Source organism: Manduca sexta, chromosome 21, assembly GCF_014839805.1.
Source record: "Manduca sexta isolate Smith_Timp_Sample1 chromosome 21, JHU_Msex_v1.0, whole genome shotgun sequence".
Lineage (NCBI taxonomy): Eukaryota > Metazoa > Arthropoda > Insecta > Lepidoptera > Sphingidae > Manduca > Manduca sexta.
In genome coordinates this window covers 7,419,233-7,440,168 of record NC_051135.1, presented here as the reverse complement: position 1 = coordinate 7,440,168, position 20,936 = coordinate 7,419,233, and the positions used below count along the sequence as shown (strand labels likewise).

Here is a 20,936-nt window from a genome sequence, read left to right as displayed (position 1 = left end):
TAATGCGTCTAAATCCATCATTCAATAATAGTAAAAGACTCACTCAAGATGTTCCTTGTAAATGTCAAAGTCCGTGAAGACGATCTCGACGATCTCGTGCGGCGCGGCGACGAAGGTGTAGAGCAGACAGTCCAGGCGCGGCGGGTAGGCGCGCGGGTAGTCGGGGCTGCTGAACGTGCCGCGCTCCTTGCCGTACGTCGACGTGAACCGGACGCACGTGCAACCTGACCAGCAAATTGACACTTGAGAGATTTAGGACTTTGTAGTGAAAGACAAAGAAGTTATTGATTAAAATAAATTAGTTACTAAGAGGAGACCTGATAGAGGTATACCTAAGTCAATTGTTTCTAAGATAATTGCAATCAATACTTGTTATACATATATTGGATAAGAATAAATGTGGGAGCATGATGTAATTAGATAATAAGATATAATCAAATGATTAAGGACTATCCGACGCACTTTTATGAAATACAATGCATAATCATATTACTTCTGCTATTAAAAAGTATATTAACATTTTAGATTTTAGGCAACAAGCTATATAAGATCTCACCAATATTCTTCTTCGATATCGCATAAAAAGAACTCTTCACGAACACACATATAATCATCTCGGGAATCAAGTAAACCCACATTATTTTAAATGTAATAAAATCCCAGACAGTCGCAATCCTAAGGAATAATAACAGCAGACAGTTACCTAACATCTTAGCCACAAATTGTTCCACGTAGATTGGGTTAGTAATTCACGGAGGTTGGTACTAAATTATTCGCCCACACATCGATTACCCCAAGACCGTAAAGGTAATTATATAAGGAGCTACAAGTTACTTCACAGGGGCTATAATTGGCTGCCTCTCGAAAATCAGGTACACCGAAATTAGTTTTGTACCGACTTGGGCTGTTACTTTTTGCACTTATTTGCTTAGTGTTGTGATCACCTGCTGCCGTGACTGGGCTCCTAATGACCCTCATTTCTTTTGATTATCTTACTTTCTCTCTTAAACCTCTGTTAGTTTCGTCTTAAAGTCTCAACTAGTTTTTCCAAGTTTATGACTCCGTTACGTGTAAAGCGGTCCAATTTAATCACTGATTAAATACATCTGCGTAATTGATCGCGTAATCTTCATTAAGTCGAGCTTTGGAACCTTATATTCAATAAACTAAGGCATCAGATCTTATCAAAACCAATTTTCATTAACGCGGTTAACTCCTGTTAGTAAATTACCAATCCTCGAACGGTTTCAGTCAACTATTCCAATTTAAACTAAATGTTTCTTCCCATGATTACTGAGCATTTAGAATGGATGAGATATTATTGAGATGAGATGGAGTTTGGGTTGTAATTTATCGGTAATGGCAATTTCGTTGCTGAAAATTGACAAATAACTTGGATGACCTTCGACCTTCGTAAGGTTAAGGCGTTTATTGACTTTCAACCGAAGTGTAATAAAATTTCACTGTTAGCAACTTCATGACATGTTAATAATACTGACTTAGTTTATTGTTATAAATTTATATGCTACTAGCTTTTGCTCGCGGATTTGCTTGCGTGAATTAATTTTACCAGAAATAAAATTTAATTTAATTGAATACCATTTTGGTAGTTTTCAGTTTATCGCGTTCAGACGGAGGAACGCGGAAAAATACTTTATTATAATATAATATGTAGAGATACCATGGTATCTCAGTCAAAAGGTAATAACATTGCAAACAAAAATTTAACAATTTTCTAGACTATTTCTGCAGTCTTTTTAAGTATACAAGTTAAATATCACTTTAACATGATTTCCTTTGAGAACTTCCAAACATGACTGTTTAAAGTTTTTTCCAAGAACTCGAGCGAGATTGGGTTCGTTAAAATTTGTTTCCAGTTTCGCGTAGATTTCCTTTGGCTCAAACTAGGAAGACATCCGACGTTCGTAAACATTTTTAGTAAGACGTGCCGTACGGCGATTTATGGCCCGCTGTTTCAACTTACATTGCAGAGAATGACGGTGACATTGTATGCATTTGTCTTCGTATCTTTTATATGTGAACGTGTGAATATTTCCTGAAATTTATATCCTATGATAATATTATGTGCTATTTCACACACTCATCACGCATTTATCCTGAAGGGGTATGCAGAGGTGCAACCAGGGCACCACCTGTTTGCCAAGTATGTTCCGTCCCATGATGTGGGCGAGCCTATCGCCATATCGGATGTGGTATTTCAAAATCAGTATCAGTACTAGGATTCAGAATATAAGAGTTACTAAAAGACGCTGCACCAGTATGACTTCTAATTTATTAGAGGGCTGTCAAGCGTTGAGGTAACAAAATTAGTTTTGTAGGAGCCCTTTCAATACCATATCTTCATAGACACGTTAAATAACAACTGTCCAAATCCAGCCTCTTAGAATGTTCCAAAACACCGCGACTCGTAAATCGATGTTAAATTTTGATGTTTGTAATTGATCGAGAGACCAATGAGTCATGTGTTAGTCTCTCAACTAATCCCCATGAATCAATAGCGAGCCGTGTTCTTTATCACATTCTAATCACACAATCAAGCTTACAAAACACCTTCCTAAAAGATTAATTGAAATTCCAATATCAAATATTGTATTTAAAACATATCGCCATGTTGCAGTATAAGAATGCTCCTAGCGGAATTTTCGGCTACGCGGCCAATCTCAATAGAGATCAGCCAGGTTCGCAGGAGACATATAAGCCAGGTACACAAGTGAGTGCGCAATACACAGGTGCACTCTGTTCCTTCACTCTCATAGTCCGTTGAGACGGCAATCCGACATGACCGTAGAGGAATCAGGCGCCGAACCAACGGCTTTACGTGCATTCCGAGGCACGGGAGTATCACACCAACTTCCTGACTCCGAGCTGCGACTGAATAATGTTTTTAAGATGGAAAAACTTAGTCACAATTATTTTGGCCCGACCCGGGATTCGAACCCAGGACCTCCTACGCTACCGAGGCAGTCAGTATATACTGTTTTCATGACCCTATGTATAAAACATACATTTGCATATAATGCTCTTAAATCTAATCTGTTCTGGTCAAAGGTGAATGCACGTATATCTATTAACGTCTAATATAAACAGCACGTATAATGACGCATTCACACCGTAATTCCGGTTCCAATGGCCGGCATAATTGTGTCGACTGTCAAGGGGTAATCATCTCTCGCCAGTCGACGTTCTATTGGACCCCACTCCACTTACAAATTACCATGAGGTACAGTGGGGTCATTGTGCCATGCCCATATAAAAAAAATTAAATAAATACTTTTAATAACAATGTTTTGAAGTCCTAATAAAAATCCGATTACAATAATTTACTTATTGTTCATAAATGTTAATTAAGATAACACAACTTTTAGCTACAGTATCATTACTACGAAGCGGCGATAGCCTAGTTGGGTGTGGAACGGACTGCCAAGACGAATGTCCGCAGGTTCAAATCCCAAGGGCACACACCTCTGAATTTTCTAAAAAAAAAAATCATGTGTGTATTCTTTGTGAATTTATCGTTCCCTTTAACGGTGAAGGAAAACATCGTGAGAGAACCTGCACATCTGAGAAGTTCTCTATAGGAATTTCGAAGGTGTGTGAAGTCTACCAATCCGCACTAAGCCAGCGTGGTGGCCTAAGGCCTAATCCCTCTCAGTAGTAGAGGAGGCCCGTGCTCAGCAGTGGGCAAGTATATAATACAGGGCTGATATTATTATTTATTATTATTATCATTACTACATTATGTTACGTCACGTTGCCACGCAGAATCATAAAATAATTTAAATTGCCTTTTTTTTTAAATTATGAAAAATAAAAAGAAATATGTCTATAACCTTAAAACAACTACAATAAGGGAAACCTGATAGCTGATGAATGTTTCCAAAAACATGATTGTAGTAATCAATGTTTATGTTCCAAATCACGAAACGTAATAACAAATTATTGAAGCAATAACAAAAATGATATAAAAGAAAAACAATTTACCCGACCAAAAAGATTGCAAGGTAAAGAAAAAAGTCGATCATAATAAATAACGTTTACGACGCAATAATCTAATATCTAAGTTGTAATTAGCTTAATGATTGAGTAATTCTTGTTATCTGGCAGAAAAGTTTTGATCGTGCTCAGTAGAAAAACCGCTGAACAGAAAATGTCGGATCAGTAGAAAAGTTGGCTTAACACGAGTTTTTCTATTCAACTACTCATTTCAGAATGTAAGGAATCTGAATTTATCACGTCCTTTGACTTTGTTGGAATTCTCGCATTAAGTTCAAATATTAAAATGGAATGTTCAGCATTTACAGACAAAGGTCAACCAACAAAATCTGTAGATTTAATACACAAACACACATCACCCCTTTATCCCCTAAGGGGTGGGTAGACGTGCAACCAGGGCATCCACTTTTAGCCGTGTGTAACATACCAGGCACTTATACCAGACTCCAGGCTGATACTCAACAAAAAACTCACTACACTATTTTGTCCAACCCGGGATTCGAACCTGAAAGTGCAGAGGCAGTGCAGGCATTTTACCGTCCAACTACACCAAACGGGCAGTAGACTTACTATAATTATCTTTATCTTTAATTATAATTATCTTCGTTGCATTAACAACTATGTAAATATAGGAATCCTCCATAACTCTTCAAATTATTGCGAACAAAGAAAAAAGCAACTTTAACAATAAAATTTTCTTTTTTAACATCTCAATTGATGTAACACATTTTTTTCTGTTACCAAACAATTAAAAAACAATGCTCAATATAAATTAATTTGGAATTTAACCGATAAATTGGAGTACTGGATAACGATTCCGAGCGGTCTGGAGTCCGGAAATTGGTACCGCTGCCCGGCACCGGACGGGCGGCCAGCGAAGATATGCAGTTATCATAATTTAATTAGAACTATACGAACATATCGGATTAGTTACGTTAGCTATTTTAATCCGAGATAGTAAGAATTAAATTTGGTTTAAGCAGAGATACTGTAATGTATTAAATTAAGTGGACTCTAGTCTGGTATTGCGGTTGAACATTTAAAATACAAAACGCTTTTGACCATAAAATATTGTTTTTTTAATGATATTAAACATACAACGTTTTATGTTCGAAAATATAATACAATAAATGCGAAATACAAAATTTCCATGACACGAAACATGCTGCCAAAATTAAATAAAATTTTAAGAAAATGTATAACACGAACACTCTCCAGCTAATAACAAAGACAGACAGGAAGCAGCGTTATCCATTAAAATATCCGAATGCCTCATCATAATTAACACAATTAGTTAGCCGGTTTAATTAAGACTTGACATTCTGGACGTATTGCAGCAATTCCTTTGCCTTTGTTTTGTTTTATTTACTGTCACGGTACGCAATTTTGCCATTACTTCTTTTTTGTTGGAATAAAAATCCATCGTTATTTTAATTGAAAATGAATTATTTATCAATGGAAGTTGTGATAGAGCCGTTGAGAGAAATATAATTATTTTGGAATTACTTATATCGGACGTTTATGTTATTTTTAGCAGACAGTCGGTGCAATGGGTGATGCTGAGTGTAGACGGATATATCGCCGATTCAATCCCGGCACTGATAGAAATATTTGTATGGTATTTGCGTTTTTTCGTGTCTACGTGGGATGGGATCGAAAACTCTTTATAACAGTTTGGGGTTTTGATATTACAGATACGTGAAGTATAAACTACACATCATATAGATTTTGTGGTATTGATATTTTTATATTTTACATAATTTTGCTTATTATTAAAATTTTACTGTTTCTACTAAAACACACACCATTTGCATTAAACAAACACCATTAATTTGACAATTAGATAAGAAATATTTTGGTAGTTAAAAATTTTGGAGACGACCAACAATTGAGTTAGAAATTGTAAATCTGTGCATATTTCCGCAGGAACTCGTGCGCCGAAATATATAAAACGAATACTCAAGGCCGCTTACTCAGGGAAGGCTCTAAGTTATAAAGCATACTTAAAACTAACGAGAAGTTGCAGATCAATGTGACATATTGATGTAAATTTTTATCCTTTGATTGGACCTTAAAGCTTTTTGTTTACGCTCTCTCAAGTAATTCTTGATCAAAGGCTTACAGTTTAGTCTGAGCCGATGTCCATCTCGCCTCACTTTCGTCTCGGTAGATACACTAGGTTAATCCGGTTTTAGCGGTTTGTTCCAACACAATGCCTAAGTCGCCTCGGATTCAAGAAAACATTGTAAGCTGTTGTACAAAGTTCCTGGTTCAGTGTAAGTAATTCAATAGAGTTTAGTTTTAGGATTATATTGTGTTTAGTTTACGTTATTGGAAGCACCAATAGTTTGTTATTTACAATTATGATGAACCATTGTATACTTTGCCACATTTCGCAACCTTATCAGATTTTATAACGGTATCAAATTACAATGTGTTGGACTTTCTTTCAAAAACGGTCTTCCAATAAAATATTATTAAGAAAAAACAGAAGAATAACAAGTCTATTCTACAACCTTTATAAACTTGAGCTCCGCATAAACAATCCCCGTCCCAATCTCTTAAAGGAACACATATATCAAATCACAGTTTAATTAACCCTTAATTGAATCCTTGATAGTCTAAGATTTATTCACACATTCTCCATTTAAGGTAGGAACAATAACCCTTCCCAAACCGTTCGTGGACTGACTGCGGTGGCCAAACGTCAACATTTACTTTACTCAAAGTCGGTCTAACACGTTAGTTTGCCTAGGTAAATGAAAGTTACTGCCTCGGTCCCACCTACCTGGGATTTAAACGTCTTAATTTGTCAAGCAATTATTTAGGACTGTTTAGGGTCGTTTGGACCGCATATGAAGCGAAGACATTTTATCGCAACTGAAATCTTAATTACGTAGTATTTTCGGCAAGTTCCTTTATGAGGGCTAGTTTAGAGAAGGAATTGTTGATAGGTGAGGAATAAAAGGTCGCTTAATTCCTAGGAGATGAAATTTGTGTGCAATCCGGAAGACTTAAATTGTTTTTGTTGTTTCTGCTACTTATGAACCAGCTGTGATTGAATGAGAATTACAATCTGTAACAAAGGCAGTCAGAAACTAGATAAACTGGATTTTAATTAAAAGAGTGTAACATTTACATTCCATAAATATTGTGTAAAGGAATGAAAATTTCATGACACTCCAACTTTTTTGACTATCTTCTTCCCTTATATTTTGAATCCTTAGGGTCGACAATACGGAGCAAACTGCAAACAATATTGGCCTTAGTTAGAATTCGGTATACGAAGACATACCCAAGCAATTACATATGAGGGCCTCCGAACAAACAAACAGAACAAATCTGATCCCGGCCAAATGCGAAGCGTTTTGGTAAACGTTATCTGGGAAAGTTTTCCGATAAATGAATGACGAATAAAGCGAGCAAATGTAGAGAAAATAAGATAAAATATTATTCGTTTTCCGAGTTCTTACTCCCTATGGATTCTGTTCCGATAAATTGCCCTATCATATTCGAATTGCGGAATCTGGACCAGATGACCACACGCTGTCTACTTCTGGACATGTGGTTTGAGACTTCTTATTTTATCGAAGTATTTTTAGACCGTTGTATTTATAAATACTGGACCGTTTTAAATTACCAAGAAAGGTATCATTAGAAGAAATGCAATACTATGTTGTACAAGTTACATATTGTACTCTTAGAACTAAAGTGATCTAACTCAAAATTTATATATTTTTCTGATTTTGTTGAAAACGACCATGCTATATAATCCTATGATGACAAAAAGGTAAAATTATAGAATAGAAACAGATTCTCACTTGCGCCGCGACCGCCCGATTCACTGCCTCTTAAATTTTTTTTGCAAATCTTTTTTATTTGAATCCCACAAATCGTCTTTTTAAATTAGGTCACCTTAGTTCTAAGGGTGCGATATATTGTCCAATAGAAACGTTTATAAATAATAAATTATTTTGAAAAGATGTAGAGATATTGGTTAGGAAATCCATAGGATGATAAACATAGATTGACTTGGATCAATATACTTTTATACCGAAAGTCGCATAGTTGGACTCTTGAACCAATATAGGTCTTTCACAACAGCGAAGCCGCGAGCATAATCGGCATACTTGTCTTAATTTCACTACGAAATTTGGTTACTATCGTAATGATACTAACAAGATCTTGCAAAGGGTTGTAACATCATCACTGCATTGTAATTACAACAGAGAGCCTCACATACTGACAGTCTTCAGAAACAATATTAGCAGTAACTTCAAACAGAGCGTTCCGTATCCGCAGTGCACAAACCGTGGCTAATTTAAACTATTTGCCGAACATTCCGGGGCTTCCTTTTGATCTTACAGCTGGCTGGTTCGATGGCTTATGAGCCGAACGTAAGTCACGGCCTAAACTTTGGCTCGATATATCTCCGCTTTCTTTAATCTCAGGCGTTGATGAGGGGTTGAGTGTTGTGACCTTTTTAAGTGATATCAGTTCGTATTGTCAGTAATCCTTTAGATAGAAACGGCTAGATATTTTTCGAATTACGATAGTAAATCTCGGTTTTAAAGGAATACATAGTACGTTAGTTTACAATAGTTCAATTTCGTACAGTATACATTGCATAATGATTTCAATATAGACATGAAATATTTTTCATAATGTCAATTTTATTTCTCGCATATCAATGTTTTGATTTTTAGTGCTTCAATAACAAAAACATCGTCAACGAATTTTAATATTATACAGAAGTATTTTATATTATCTAAAACAAAGATAGCCTCCATGACCTTTTTATCTAACGATGTTTACGAAAGGAGAAATGCATTGAACAACATAAAATTAGCTTCATTCCCTGTTTTCCTTTCGGCGCGACAACATGAAGTATCTTCCGTTGGTGTTGCTGTTCCTCGCGCATGCGTGTGAGTGTCGTGTTGCGTCAAGCGAAGAGTCGGACTCGTCAAGTAGTGAGGAGACGACAAGGCCTCCTTTAAATTTTCCTTGTATATTTAGGACATTGGAAGGAGAATCATACCCATCAGTGGTAGTGCGATGGCGTGGAGAACTTCAAAAATTCGCGTGGTATCATGGCGATGATATCGTTTTTAGCCAGGACTACAAGTATAAGAGTGCGTCTCATTCCTATCCATCGTCGGGTGGACTTTCTGGTGGTGATGTCGTGTCTGATCCATTTGCCAATGCTCCAGTGATTAATAAAGATTACACTTTGGACGAAATAACTGCTGCTTTCCGTAATAATTGTGCGAAGCCAAACTAACTGTTATTATTGTGTGTAAACAGTTTTTTTTTTTTTAAATTTTGTTCCTATCAACATTTATTGTTATGTAATGAAACCATTTATATTTTTATGAACAAACAGATGTATCTTAATGTTATTGTTTATCAGTGCGAAGTAATAAACAATTTTTAAAATCATTGTTTTTGTAACTTTTGCTATTGATATAGATTAACAAGTTCCCGGCTTTATTGAAATTTTACATTTTTTTTTATTGGCGTCAACTCAAAATAACAAGTTTTGATGATTTTTGTGATTTTTTTCTACGTAGTTCTACATCGTGACACAACGATTTCTTAATATCATATTGTTGTTTCTTAAATCCCTCAGTAATCGATTACGCTTATAGTTACAAATATTTAAATGGGTCATTAATAGATAAGTTCCACAATATTACTACTTGTTGTTGAAAATAACAATATCCATTTAAATTGGCGATGTATTTTTACTGTAAATAACAGTGTATTATTAAAAACATGTGCGTGTTTATTTTAATTACCTACATTGTAACTATTAAAGTACACATATTGATTATCTCATCATCTTTGGCATGTGTTGGCTCTCACTTTGTTATCCACATTGGACTTTTGATCTACGATAGACATTTGCGTATAGCATATTTTAAGTTCTATTTAGGCGTTGAAGAGCTTGAGTGGTTGAAATTCACATGTTTGATCTTATTCATTTCATCGTATCTAAGATAAGCTATTTAACGTTGAAATGAATAAGATGTCGAAATAAAACAAGGGTCCTTATTCTGTATGATAGTGTAAACGCGTAACGCGGCCGTGTCATGTTATCTTCGAGAAATGTGTGTGGAATGGTATTCTGTAAGCCAAATTTCTATAGTACTAAACATGACGCGTTGTGTTACGTGCTTGTTACGCACTGTCAAAATAAAGTGCGGGATAGAGAATAAGGCCCAAGGGCCCTTATTCTGTATGATAGTGAAATCGCGTAACGCGGCCGTGTCATGTTATCTTCGAGAAATGTGTGTGGAATGGTATTCTGTAAGCCAAATTTCTATAGTACTAAACATGATGGGTTGTGTTATATGCTTGTTACGCACTGTCAAAATAACGTGCGGGATAAAGAATAAGGCCCCAGGTTTCGGATTTTATCGCGGATTTTTATATTCTACTTCCGACCTTTTGAAGAATGCAGGCCAGTGGCGAAAGGTTAATTTTTATGAAAGAGAACATATAGGTATCAATATTCATAAATGCGGTCTGCAAATCGTTCTAATGATAATTAGATTCTACATAAATTCACTGCTCCCTTCAGGGTCATAGGGCGGACTTTTATGTTGCACACTGTATGGTATTGTAACTGTTACATAAATTAAAAGGCTTACTGTTACTTTAACTTGGCACTCCCATCAATCGGATTAAAAGGACCTTTCACGAACAATACGAACATAATGCTTAAAACTAAGTTGGCAACTGTAATCTTCGTGCGCCGCCACTTTGGGGTGGGATTACAGGCCAAACAGCTGTATATATTAGTTAGTTGGCAAACACAAATTCACTTCGAGTTAGGGTCACCATAATAGTCGGTTAGTTTAGGACATTTGTCTCTTTGTTGTCACTTCTATGTGCATACAAGTTCGTGTAAATAGGATAGTCTCTGTGGGAATGGTGGTACACTCGCATTTGAAACGTATTTTATTTTTAATCAAAAAAGGTTTGTATTATAATGTTAAAGTAAAAAGGATTACTAGCGAAGTGGAAAGACTGTCGGTCATGATCGCATGGTCGAATTCAGCAACCAAGGTACTGACTTTCTAAAGTTTTTTTGGAAATCAAAAATTATCCGAATCGTATGACGTATTACGTACAAAACGGGAAATTATAAATGAATTCCCAGTAATCTTTAACATAGATATTGTTTTAGACAAGGAACACATAATATAACTACGAAACTTTAATCATAAAAACAGACATATTATTGCCATCTCCACTAGGTTGACTATTGTTTAGGCTTTTCGCCTTTCGATCGATATGCAGATTTTCCTCAATTACTAGTTAGAAATTTAATTACGAATAAATTAATGATAGACAAAAACGTACATCTAAGTAATAAACTGATAAAAATACTCTGTAGATTTATGATACTATTGGCTCGATCCTCAATTTCTAATTAGAAGTTCAATTTACATTAAATTAATGACACATAAAACGTACAACAAAATAATCTATATAAAAATGAATCCCTATTTCCCTTGGTTACGCCATCACGCGTGAATGACCGATTTCACAATTTTTTTTTGTATTTGTTATTGCCAGGTGAAGGTTCTTATGAAAGAAAAAATTCAAAAAGATGCGCGGAAAATTAGAAAATTTAAGAAAACTTAACGAGAATATTAATTTTACATAACTGTCAGTTGTTTGAAATAACTGTCAGCAATCCACAGAATGCGCGCGTGCATACATAGTTAAGACAGGACAACAAACTGATAAAAATACTCTGTAGAAGTATGATACTCTTGTCTCAACGAAATAGAACGGGAAGCTGACAGTGAAAATTGAAATACCCGTACCGTGTTAATGGCACTCGCATTGAGAGCGGGTAATGTCGAACTGTACTATTGGGTCTAATAATGGCGATAGGTCTATATGTGCCTGATTCGCAAAAATGGCATGTGCCGTTTACCAACACTAACTTCTAAGCATGAAACTGTGAACTTGGGGGTTATTCGGTATTATTTTTTTACTATTCTAGACTAATATTATAAAAAAGGAAATATTTGTTAATTTGATTGTTTGTAGGGGGTAATCTCTGGAATAGGTAACATCCTGAGTGTTATAGGCATTTTATCCTGGAAAAAATTTAAAGTGCGACTTTTATCCCGAAAAATCTTTTTCAGCGTGCGGCGCCGCGGGCAAAAGCTAGTCTATTATGATTCCTTCACAGAATATTTTGAAACTTATTTCACGGAATATTATGAATATTTGAAGTTTTATTTCAATGACTAAAATTCGGGTAAATATAGAAATTATTATACCTTAATTATTAAACTAGTAACGTCTCGTTAATCACCCAATGATATGGTAACACTACTCAAGTTAACTATTAGTTCATTATTAATCGTGCCTCGGATACAAGCGAACCATTAATCACGTGACATATTCCAGAAAATGCACATGCCAAAATAATTAATGTTTCACTCCCAATGACACTGTTTGTTTCAATAAAACGTTTCGCCGGTCATATCCCATTTGGTGGTTGAGGCATTTTTTAAATAAAATTTTACGTATAAATTGTGAATTTTGCTTGTGATAAATATAAATAAATTAATTTTGAACGAACGAATAATAAGGAAATGAATGGTGGTGACAGTGGGCGAAACTAACATCAGTTGAACTCAAAGTTAATTCCAAGTAATTCCAGTTCAAATCAAAGAACACACACAAAGCACTACGCGACCTGTGATAGAAACTCTAACTTTGTCAGACCAACTCGTGTTGTTTGGATTGCTTTAATGCAACATTAATCGAATGCATGACATACTATGCTCAGTAAAAAGCATGAAATACATACATAGTATCGCGCGTCTATCCCATAGGGGTAGGCAGCATACTAGGTTGGATAGCATACTTCTATCGTTTACTCCACCTTCATCAATCTTTTCATGCATTCCCGCCGGTTCAGAGTACTTTTGACACGGCCTTTACTAATAATGTCAGATATCTAACATTCGAAGGTTCGGTGCGGTCGACCCCTATCAAATATTCCATTTATTAAAATTATGATACGTCCAGCAGTAACATAATTTCCAGAGTCAACAACGTCGCCATAATCCAAACAGTATTCCATTAGCGTGCATTAGGAAGAGGTCATCCGACATTTGACTAACAAGCCGTTTCAATAAACGTCGCTTAGTAATTTATACGTCAAGCGTCTAGACTCACGTAAATAATTACTTTACACGGCCATGTTGAAGACTGTCTTGGGCTTTGTTATTGTTAAATTTCCGACCTTTAGACCCTTATTGTGTGCGCAAAAGTTTGGTCATAAACGGCGCCCGCTTACACGCAGACGTCTCATTACAAATTCGGTGAGATTAGTGTCTCACACTAAAGGATTGTTGTGTTGGAAACTTTGACTACAAATTACATGTGGAGATAGTTTAATGTATGGATGGACAGAAATTAATAAAGCTGATGGTATTAGTATAGTAAAAAATTACATCGATAAATAGGTCAGACAATCTTATAGATCTACTTTAGATACTGTAAGTTACATTTACTAATATTTTTATTTTCAAAAGGCTTTTTAAAATATGTTCAATACGTTTTATGTTTAAAGCTCAATAATTTTTCAGCTACCCTAATTCTATATATTTTAATATTCTTCAAGATAAAACAGAAGTGTTAACAAAAAACTAACCAAGCGCAAGTCAACATGACTCCATTAATTCTAAAACTCCTGTCAACAAAATCATTAATAAAATTTAACATGACTTAAACATCATAATAATTGATAATGGAAAAAGTCCTGAATTTTTGAATGATCTTAATATTTAGTGTAGTAGTTGTATTAAGGTACGATTGTAGTGCTGTGTTCTCGGGTTCAATCCCCGTGTCAGGCAAAGTGATATTGGGTTCTGCTCAGTATCAACTCGAAGTCTAGAATTTGTGCCCTATATAGGGTAGGGCGCTCCCTCCATCACATCATGGGACGGATATACTCGAAGGAAGGGGTACATCAGTTGCGTCTTTGTCTACCCCTGCGGGAATAAAAGGCGTGAGTGTGTTATTATTATGTGAAAATAATATAGGTCTTTTAATGTATGACTAAACTCTACATATTACTGTAAATTGCACTTTTATATAATAATAATAATATCAAGTCTATATCATATTCCACTGTTGGGCACAGGCCTCCTCTACTACTGAGAGGGATTAGGCTTTAGTCCACACGCTGGCCTAGTGTGCATTGGTAGACTTCAAACACCCTCAAAATTTCTATAGAGAACTTTTTAGGTATGCAGGGTTCCTCACAATATTTTCCTTCTCCGTTAAAACAAGCGATAATTCGCAAAGAATACACACATGATGTAAGAAAAATTAAAAGTGTGTGCTCTTAGGATTTGAAGCTGCGACATTCGTCTTAGCAGTCCGTTCCACAACCAACTAGGCTATCGCCGGTCAGGTCTCCTTTATATAACAAATTAATATTGCCTCCGAACTACGAAACTACTAAGACCGGGTGTGTGATTTAATATCAACGATATAGCTCCATAAAAGCCACAAACACCTGCACACCGAAGTTTTTGACGAGTCTGTCTTGCTTGACTTTGAAACGTTCGGAGCTGAGAACATTTTAGCAAGTTAATAACCTCGGTTTCGTGTTGGCAGCACTTGTAACAAACTTATGCACCGCTTACTTAGCCTTTTTATCCTGCATATGCTTTAAGGGTTCTGATCTACATTATTGTTTTTAGTGAAATAAACATTTTTTTGAATTTCGTCGCGGATTTTATAACAAAAACCCTCATAAAAATATTTTTGCGAATAATATCATAACAGTAGTTTTATATCATCAAATATCAAAACCTCCAACAAGAACAACCCGTGAAAGTTTTTAAAATGTCGTTGTTACTAAAAGTAGTTCAGTTCCATACAAGACTGTCTCGCGCAAACTGATCTCTGAAGCTTGTCGCAAAGGAACACATCTACAGGCGTCGATTTCAAATAAAAAGTTTTACACGAGAATTCGAAATGCATATTGTTCGTAATCTAGTTCAAAAACATTGTTGTGCATCGAAATTTGGCAGTTTTCATCTGAACATTTTGCTGGTGGTAGGATATATGACTAACGATATATGTGCAAGGAGGTACACATGTAAGGATATATCCGCCCGAATAACGACCACCGTACACAAGGTGTTAAAACCCGCTATAGTAGCCCACGTAAGTGTGTCGCGTTCCGGGATCAGCCTGTGTATATCCGATTCCAAGAGGCCGGCATAGTTGTGTTGACTACTGAGGGGTAATCATCTCTCGTCAGTCGACATTCTATTGGACCCTACTCCAGTTATCTTCAAGTGCAGTGGAGTCACACTTCCGTGCACGTACAAAAAAGCCAATTTCATCCAAATCCGGTTGGTGCTTTCCTTTTATCAAACAACCAAACATTGTGACAAACATTTTTATATATAATACTAGTTAACATATACTTTTGTTACCTGTTTCCCATAAAACATTTCGTATAAAATAGCTGTCGAGTCACATACTCGAAATATATCATACACATTATATTGGTATACTCCACTTACCATCAGGTGAAGTAAGATCACTTTGTCGTGGACGTAAAAAAATAAAAAAAGAACAGAATTAGAATCCTCATAGCATTCCTGTGATAAGTAAAACTTTTAATTATTATTGGATTTACAGCAACATAGATTTGTATTTAACCTCCATCACGCAGATGCATAATAAATATTTCGTAGATAATAGACATTCAACTTAACGCTTCTAAAACTTGTGATATCTTTACTCAAACAATTAATCTAATTAAAAAAGTCATTCACTAGTCCTTGTATTCTGATACACCTACCTAATAACTACACATTGTTGTCATAAAACACAATAATCTGAATATAACACAAAACAGCAAAAGCCAACCGACAAACAATCCTTTCCCCAGCAGGCCAGAGGCCGACCTGATCGATGTCTCTTTTTGCCTGTTTTGTGTGGCCAGTCATAAAATATGTACATAATATCGATCAAATAATCTACGCCATAGCGTTGTTGATAGCTGACCCGCTTGCTGGAAATGTTTCGCAGTTTTCACGACCTCCTAAACCCGTGTCATGCTGTCGAGTACTCCTACAGACAGCCGCATTTAATATTCAATTAGGGACCGTTTGGCCATTCATCAGTCTGGACGTTGTTTAAGGTTTAAATTTTCTGGATGAGGCTATGTGAAATTAGTGTTTTTTGTCCATTAGTAGTTGTCTGTTGATGAAGTTAGTTTCCTGGCGTTATTTAAATAGAAGAATGTGGCTTTAGTTTTTGTTTCAGTGGAGTTAAATTTCGTTGTGACCTATTTATATAAACTGATTTCTTTGATATTTAATTCATGTCACTCATACCAACTAACCCAAATGTGTAATGCAACTCAAATAATTAATTATCCTGCCACTTTCAAGTTGAAATAGGACACGAAAACACTAAAGCTTAACAAGACAGGTCCACTAAATCTGTAATAATATTTTAAAAGCAACCTAGAGAAGGTTTTAAAGTTACTCTGAACTCTCAAAAACACTAAACCATGGCTTGTTATTGCAAAACTGTATAGACGTTAAGCTGCAAACTAGTAAAGTCCATCGGTCAACAAACGTAGGTCGAGCTGCCGTTCAGAATAGCTTAAAGCGTTAGTCTTATAATCTTAACTATTCCCATAGTAGTAGCAGTTCTTAGTCAGGATACTCTATGAGTATCATGGGTCATGACTAATAATTATTGAGTAATAGATAAAACATACAATTATGATGGATCATAAGGCATTTGTTTCCATTCTAGCGCAAATTGAAGTCTCTTTTATTGAGTAGACTTAAAGACGAACATGTTTCATTTATTCACGCGATATGAAAATAAGCCGTTATATTTTTTAACACACATTTTTTATCCCTGAGAAATACGCGACGTTCAGTGACTTTCACATCAGGAAAAGATTTGTACGATAATACCGCAAATCATATTTAGTAATACCTAATACCCGAAATACAACCGTAATTGACATGAAAATTGCAACACCAGCTAATATGTATCAACTTTATTAACCAATATAATTCATGGCGCATCCAGCGAAGTACGCACATCACTGTCAGTAGCTATGTCTCTGAGATAAAGTATGTAATGGGAACCGGTTGCATAATTTATATTGTTTGTGAGCGGGGTCACAAAATTTTGCATTCATTTGTTCAATGGGCTGCCGGAGGTATATAGTGCGTAAATTAATAAATTTTGCAGGTTCATTTGCGCCGCGAATAATGAAGGCAATTTGTTTCGTTGAATAGGTGTATGATGATTTTTATATGCCTATAAATATAATTCGCTAAGAACTTAGCTTGTTATGTCAATTCCAACATATCATGATTTGAAGGATTTGGGCCAAAATCGACTACGTTGATTTAATGTTTATTGGTAATTTAGACTATTAATACCTACCTATATGTATTATTGGGATTTTAAAATAGACTTAATGAATAGCGCTTTAATGTCGATATTTTTATATGCCTATGAATATAGCTGGGAACTTGCTTGTTATGTCAATAACCTTCCAACATCTTATGATTTGATTTGGGCCAAAATCGACTACGTTGATTTAATGTTTATTGGTAATTTAGACTATTAATACCTACCCATATGTATTATAGGGATTTTAAAATAGACTTAATGAATAGCGCTTTAATGTCGATATAAATAGCTCGGTATTCCGAGAGGTAGATTTGAAATTAGTTAGTGGAAAAAATAATATAATATTATAACATACTATAACTTGACTTTAATTAATAATTTTTTTTTTGGTAGATATTGAAACTAACTTTTAAGACGACCAACACCTCAGTTTCCCATGACCATGAGGGCTGCAGTCTTCGAAACTTCGGGAGAAAGTTATAATATTAAAAAAAAAACGACTAAACCCTAATTACTAGTTTTATTTCAATTATTTGACGTTTAAAAATATTTTAAAATTTGTGAGAAATGACTATATTAAATTTGAACACGTAATAATGCCATTCCATTTGCGACTGTTTCAACTGGCTCGGTACAGTTTAATGTGAGTGACACCGCGCCACGCTGCAACTGCAACTAGATTAGATTGTTGTTATAAGGCGGTATCCCCACTGTTCATTTAACAAGCTCTGAAAACTGCTCAAACTCATTTATTACCCGTTGATCTGCTGTATATTTTTATTACTCTTTGATCTGCTGTATATTTTTCCGAGCACGTCAAAGCGAGCCCACTACACTTGATGGAAAGTAGAGGGGTCCAATAGAATGTTGACTGACGAGAGGATGATTACCGACACAATTATGCCGGCTTGTTAGAACCGGTTATACATAGGCGGAGCCCAGAACACGACATACGTGGTCCATTAGGATGTGTGTTATAACCTTGTGTACGGTGGTCGCTATCTAGACCGATATAAAATATGTCCTACTACCCGCATGTATCCGTCTCATAATGTGATAAGTAACGTATCGTTTGATATGAAGCATTGGAATGTAAATCAAAAGAGAAAGTTTGGTTGAAAACTTGTATGATTTTTTTATGTCCAATTCGGACATCACGTTTCATAGCCTAAGTACATCAACTGCATATAAACGAATGTGAGGTAAAACAAGTCATTCTATTTATTTGGGCAGCTACAATACTTTAAGAAAAACTTTTATGATCCAGTCTGAACTTAACTTTGATAAAAAAATTGACCTAACAAACTTACGAATATCTATAATTCAAAACTATTAAATTATCAAATTATACATAAATAAAGTATACATAATTATAAGGCTACGTGCATATAAATTTCGCTAAATAAGGCTATGTACACAGTGACTTTTGTTCCGAAACTCCATTGTGCAAGCGGGCAAACATATGCAATATGCCCCGCGCCTTACAGGAACAATGTGATGAATTACTTATAACATTAACTTCGTCTATAATAATAGAACATTTATACGGTCATGTATGTATATAATAGAGATTGTCGAGAAACGCGACTCGAATTGCCATAGTAAAAATAGCATTATCATCACTATAAAATATGGAAGTGTTTACCGGGTAAATAATACCACTATTATCACAATATAGGGAGGTGTTTACGAGATAGATCCCTCTTATGGAAAAGACCTTCAAGGTAGATACAACCACATTATCACCAACAGTGTATCTTGTCTGTTCATTTAGTGAAGATCGTAAGTAGGTAGTGTAACTATTGGGTATAATAACGCATATCTAAAGCTATTGTATAACATGCGCAGTTTCAATATATTTAAAATATAAGCAGGATTTGTTGTTAAAATTATGCGGCTTGGATGACTTGTAAAGTGCCCATGTGTATACGTCCTAACAGATGCGGGCGAGCGGGTAACCCCAACACTCTTCCTGACAAATAAACTATCTTCGACTTTATGTTTGACCCGCAAATATAAGGTCCAAGTGTGTGTTTGTGACCAAACCCTCATAGTTTCCAAAGAGACAACACAAACTCTTTACGTATGTCATGGTATTTGATGAGTATTCCCACGAATTTTATTGCGTCCGTTTATTTATTTTTATTTCATTTTTTAAAACCGGTAATGATTTGAAAACTTTTGTAAACATAAATAATAAAATTATTAGGGATTTGGAAGTATAATTGCACCATGTTTCCAGCAGGAGTTAAATAAAAAAATCTATCAATTGTATATGCCTTGCAGACGAGAACTAGACGTGATAATGTTAATGAAATAAAAATAAAACTATTTTACAGATTTATCGCGACTTTTATATTATATTTTCTGCCGACGTTTCGAAGACTTTGAAGTTTTCGTGATCACGGGGCGGACTGAGGCGTTGGTCAACCGAAAAGTTGAAGTTACAATATCTACCTACGTTTTACAATTGTATACCTTTTTAAATTTTAGGTCATGGTGGTCCTATCTACGCAGAATGAGCTCACAGTTACTTAAAGTCTAATTATTTTAAAGAGATTAACTATTCCGTTCTCATTAATATTATACTGTGACTAGCAAATTGCCTTCCGGATCAGCTAATCTAACCTTGATAGGTCACCACTATTTCTGCGAATGAGGCTGACCGACACACAACATATTAACGATGAAAATATCAAATGTCGTTATGGTCATTTTGTCGTATCATCCTAGAAATCTCAATAAACAAAAAGAAATGAATATGTTTTAAAATGTAAAAAATATTTTTGGCACTCCTTTAAAGTTTATTTTTATCATATACAACATTTGAAGTTTCCCTCATCGATGTCTAGTAAATCTACATTCCGAGTACACCGTGATACATATCAAAATCTGTTTTAGGAGAACTGTTGTGTTTATTGAACACAACCTAACTTTAATGTTCATTTTTGCCAGCGATGATCTTCCTTCTCGCCTCCTGTCTGAGATATGTAACGGTGTAAAGATAGCGTGTAATTCTGCAATATACTTCGTTTAACTAGTTGTTTTCTTGGACCACATACAATGCCAATGTAAAATCTATCTAACTTGCATTAAAACAAGTCACAAAATCATATTTAAGTATATCTATGATTCCAGGCAGTAACACAAGTGCGTGACCTGCCTCAACATTTAGCAAATAACCCATCAAGTCCCATATCACTACCATCCCCTACCGTCGTAAAAACTCAATAAATGTTACATGCACTGAAAACAAGGGATTATACATCAACTAGAGGAACATACATACATATTTAATTTGGCTGTATGGAGGCACTCCGGCTTATTACGTTGTATTACTGTGTCATTCTACTTTTATATTAGGATTTCACCTGTGCTCTTCAAAAATAGATGTGTGTTCTGACGTGCCACAATAGTATGTCGAAGAATTCATAATTACAACCTAGATACGATAGTTTTAGTGTCGTATTTAGCGT

The 20,936-nt window shown here is 35.4% G+C and overlaps 1 protein-coding gene across 1 annotated transcript in view; it reads right to left on the bottom strand.

The window, feature by feature from the left end:
* The window catches only part of LOC115453761 (suppressor of lurcher protein 1-like), a 332,327-nt gene that overhangs the window by 189,283 nt on the left and 122,108 nt on the right, over positions 1-20,936 (bottom strand). The window contains exon 4 of the mRNA XM_037440969.1: positions 44-224. Within this exon, the coding sequence (XP_037296866.1) occupies positions 44-224 (181 nt within the window). The remainder of the gene's footprint in view (positions 1-43; positions 225-20,936) is intronic.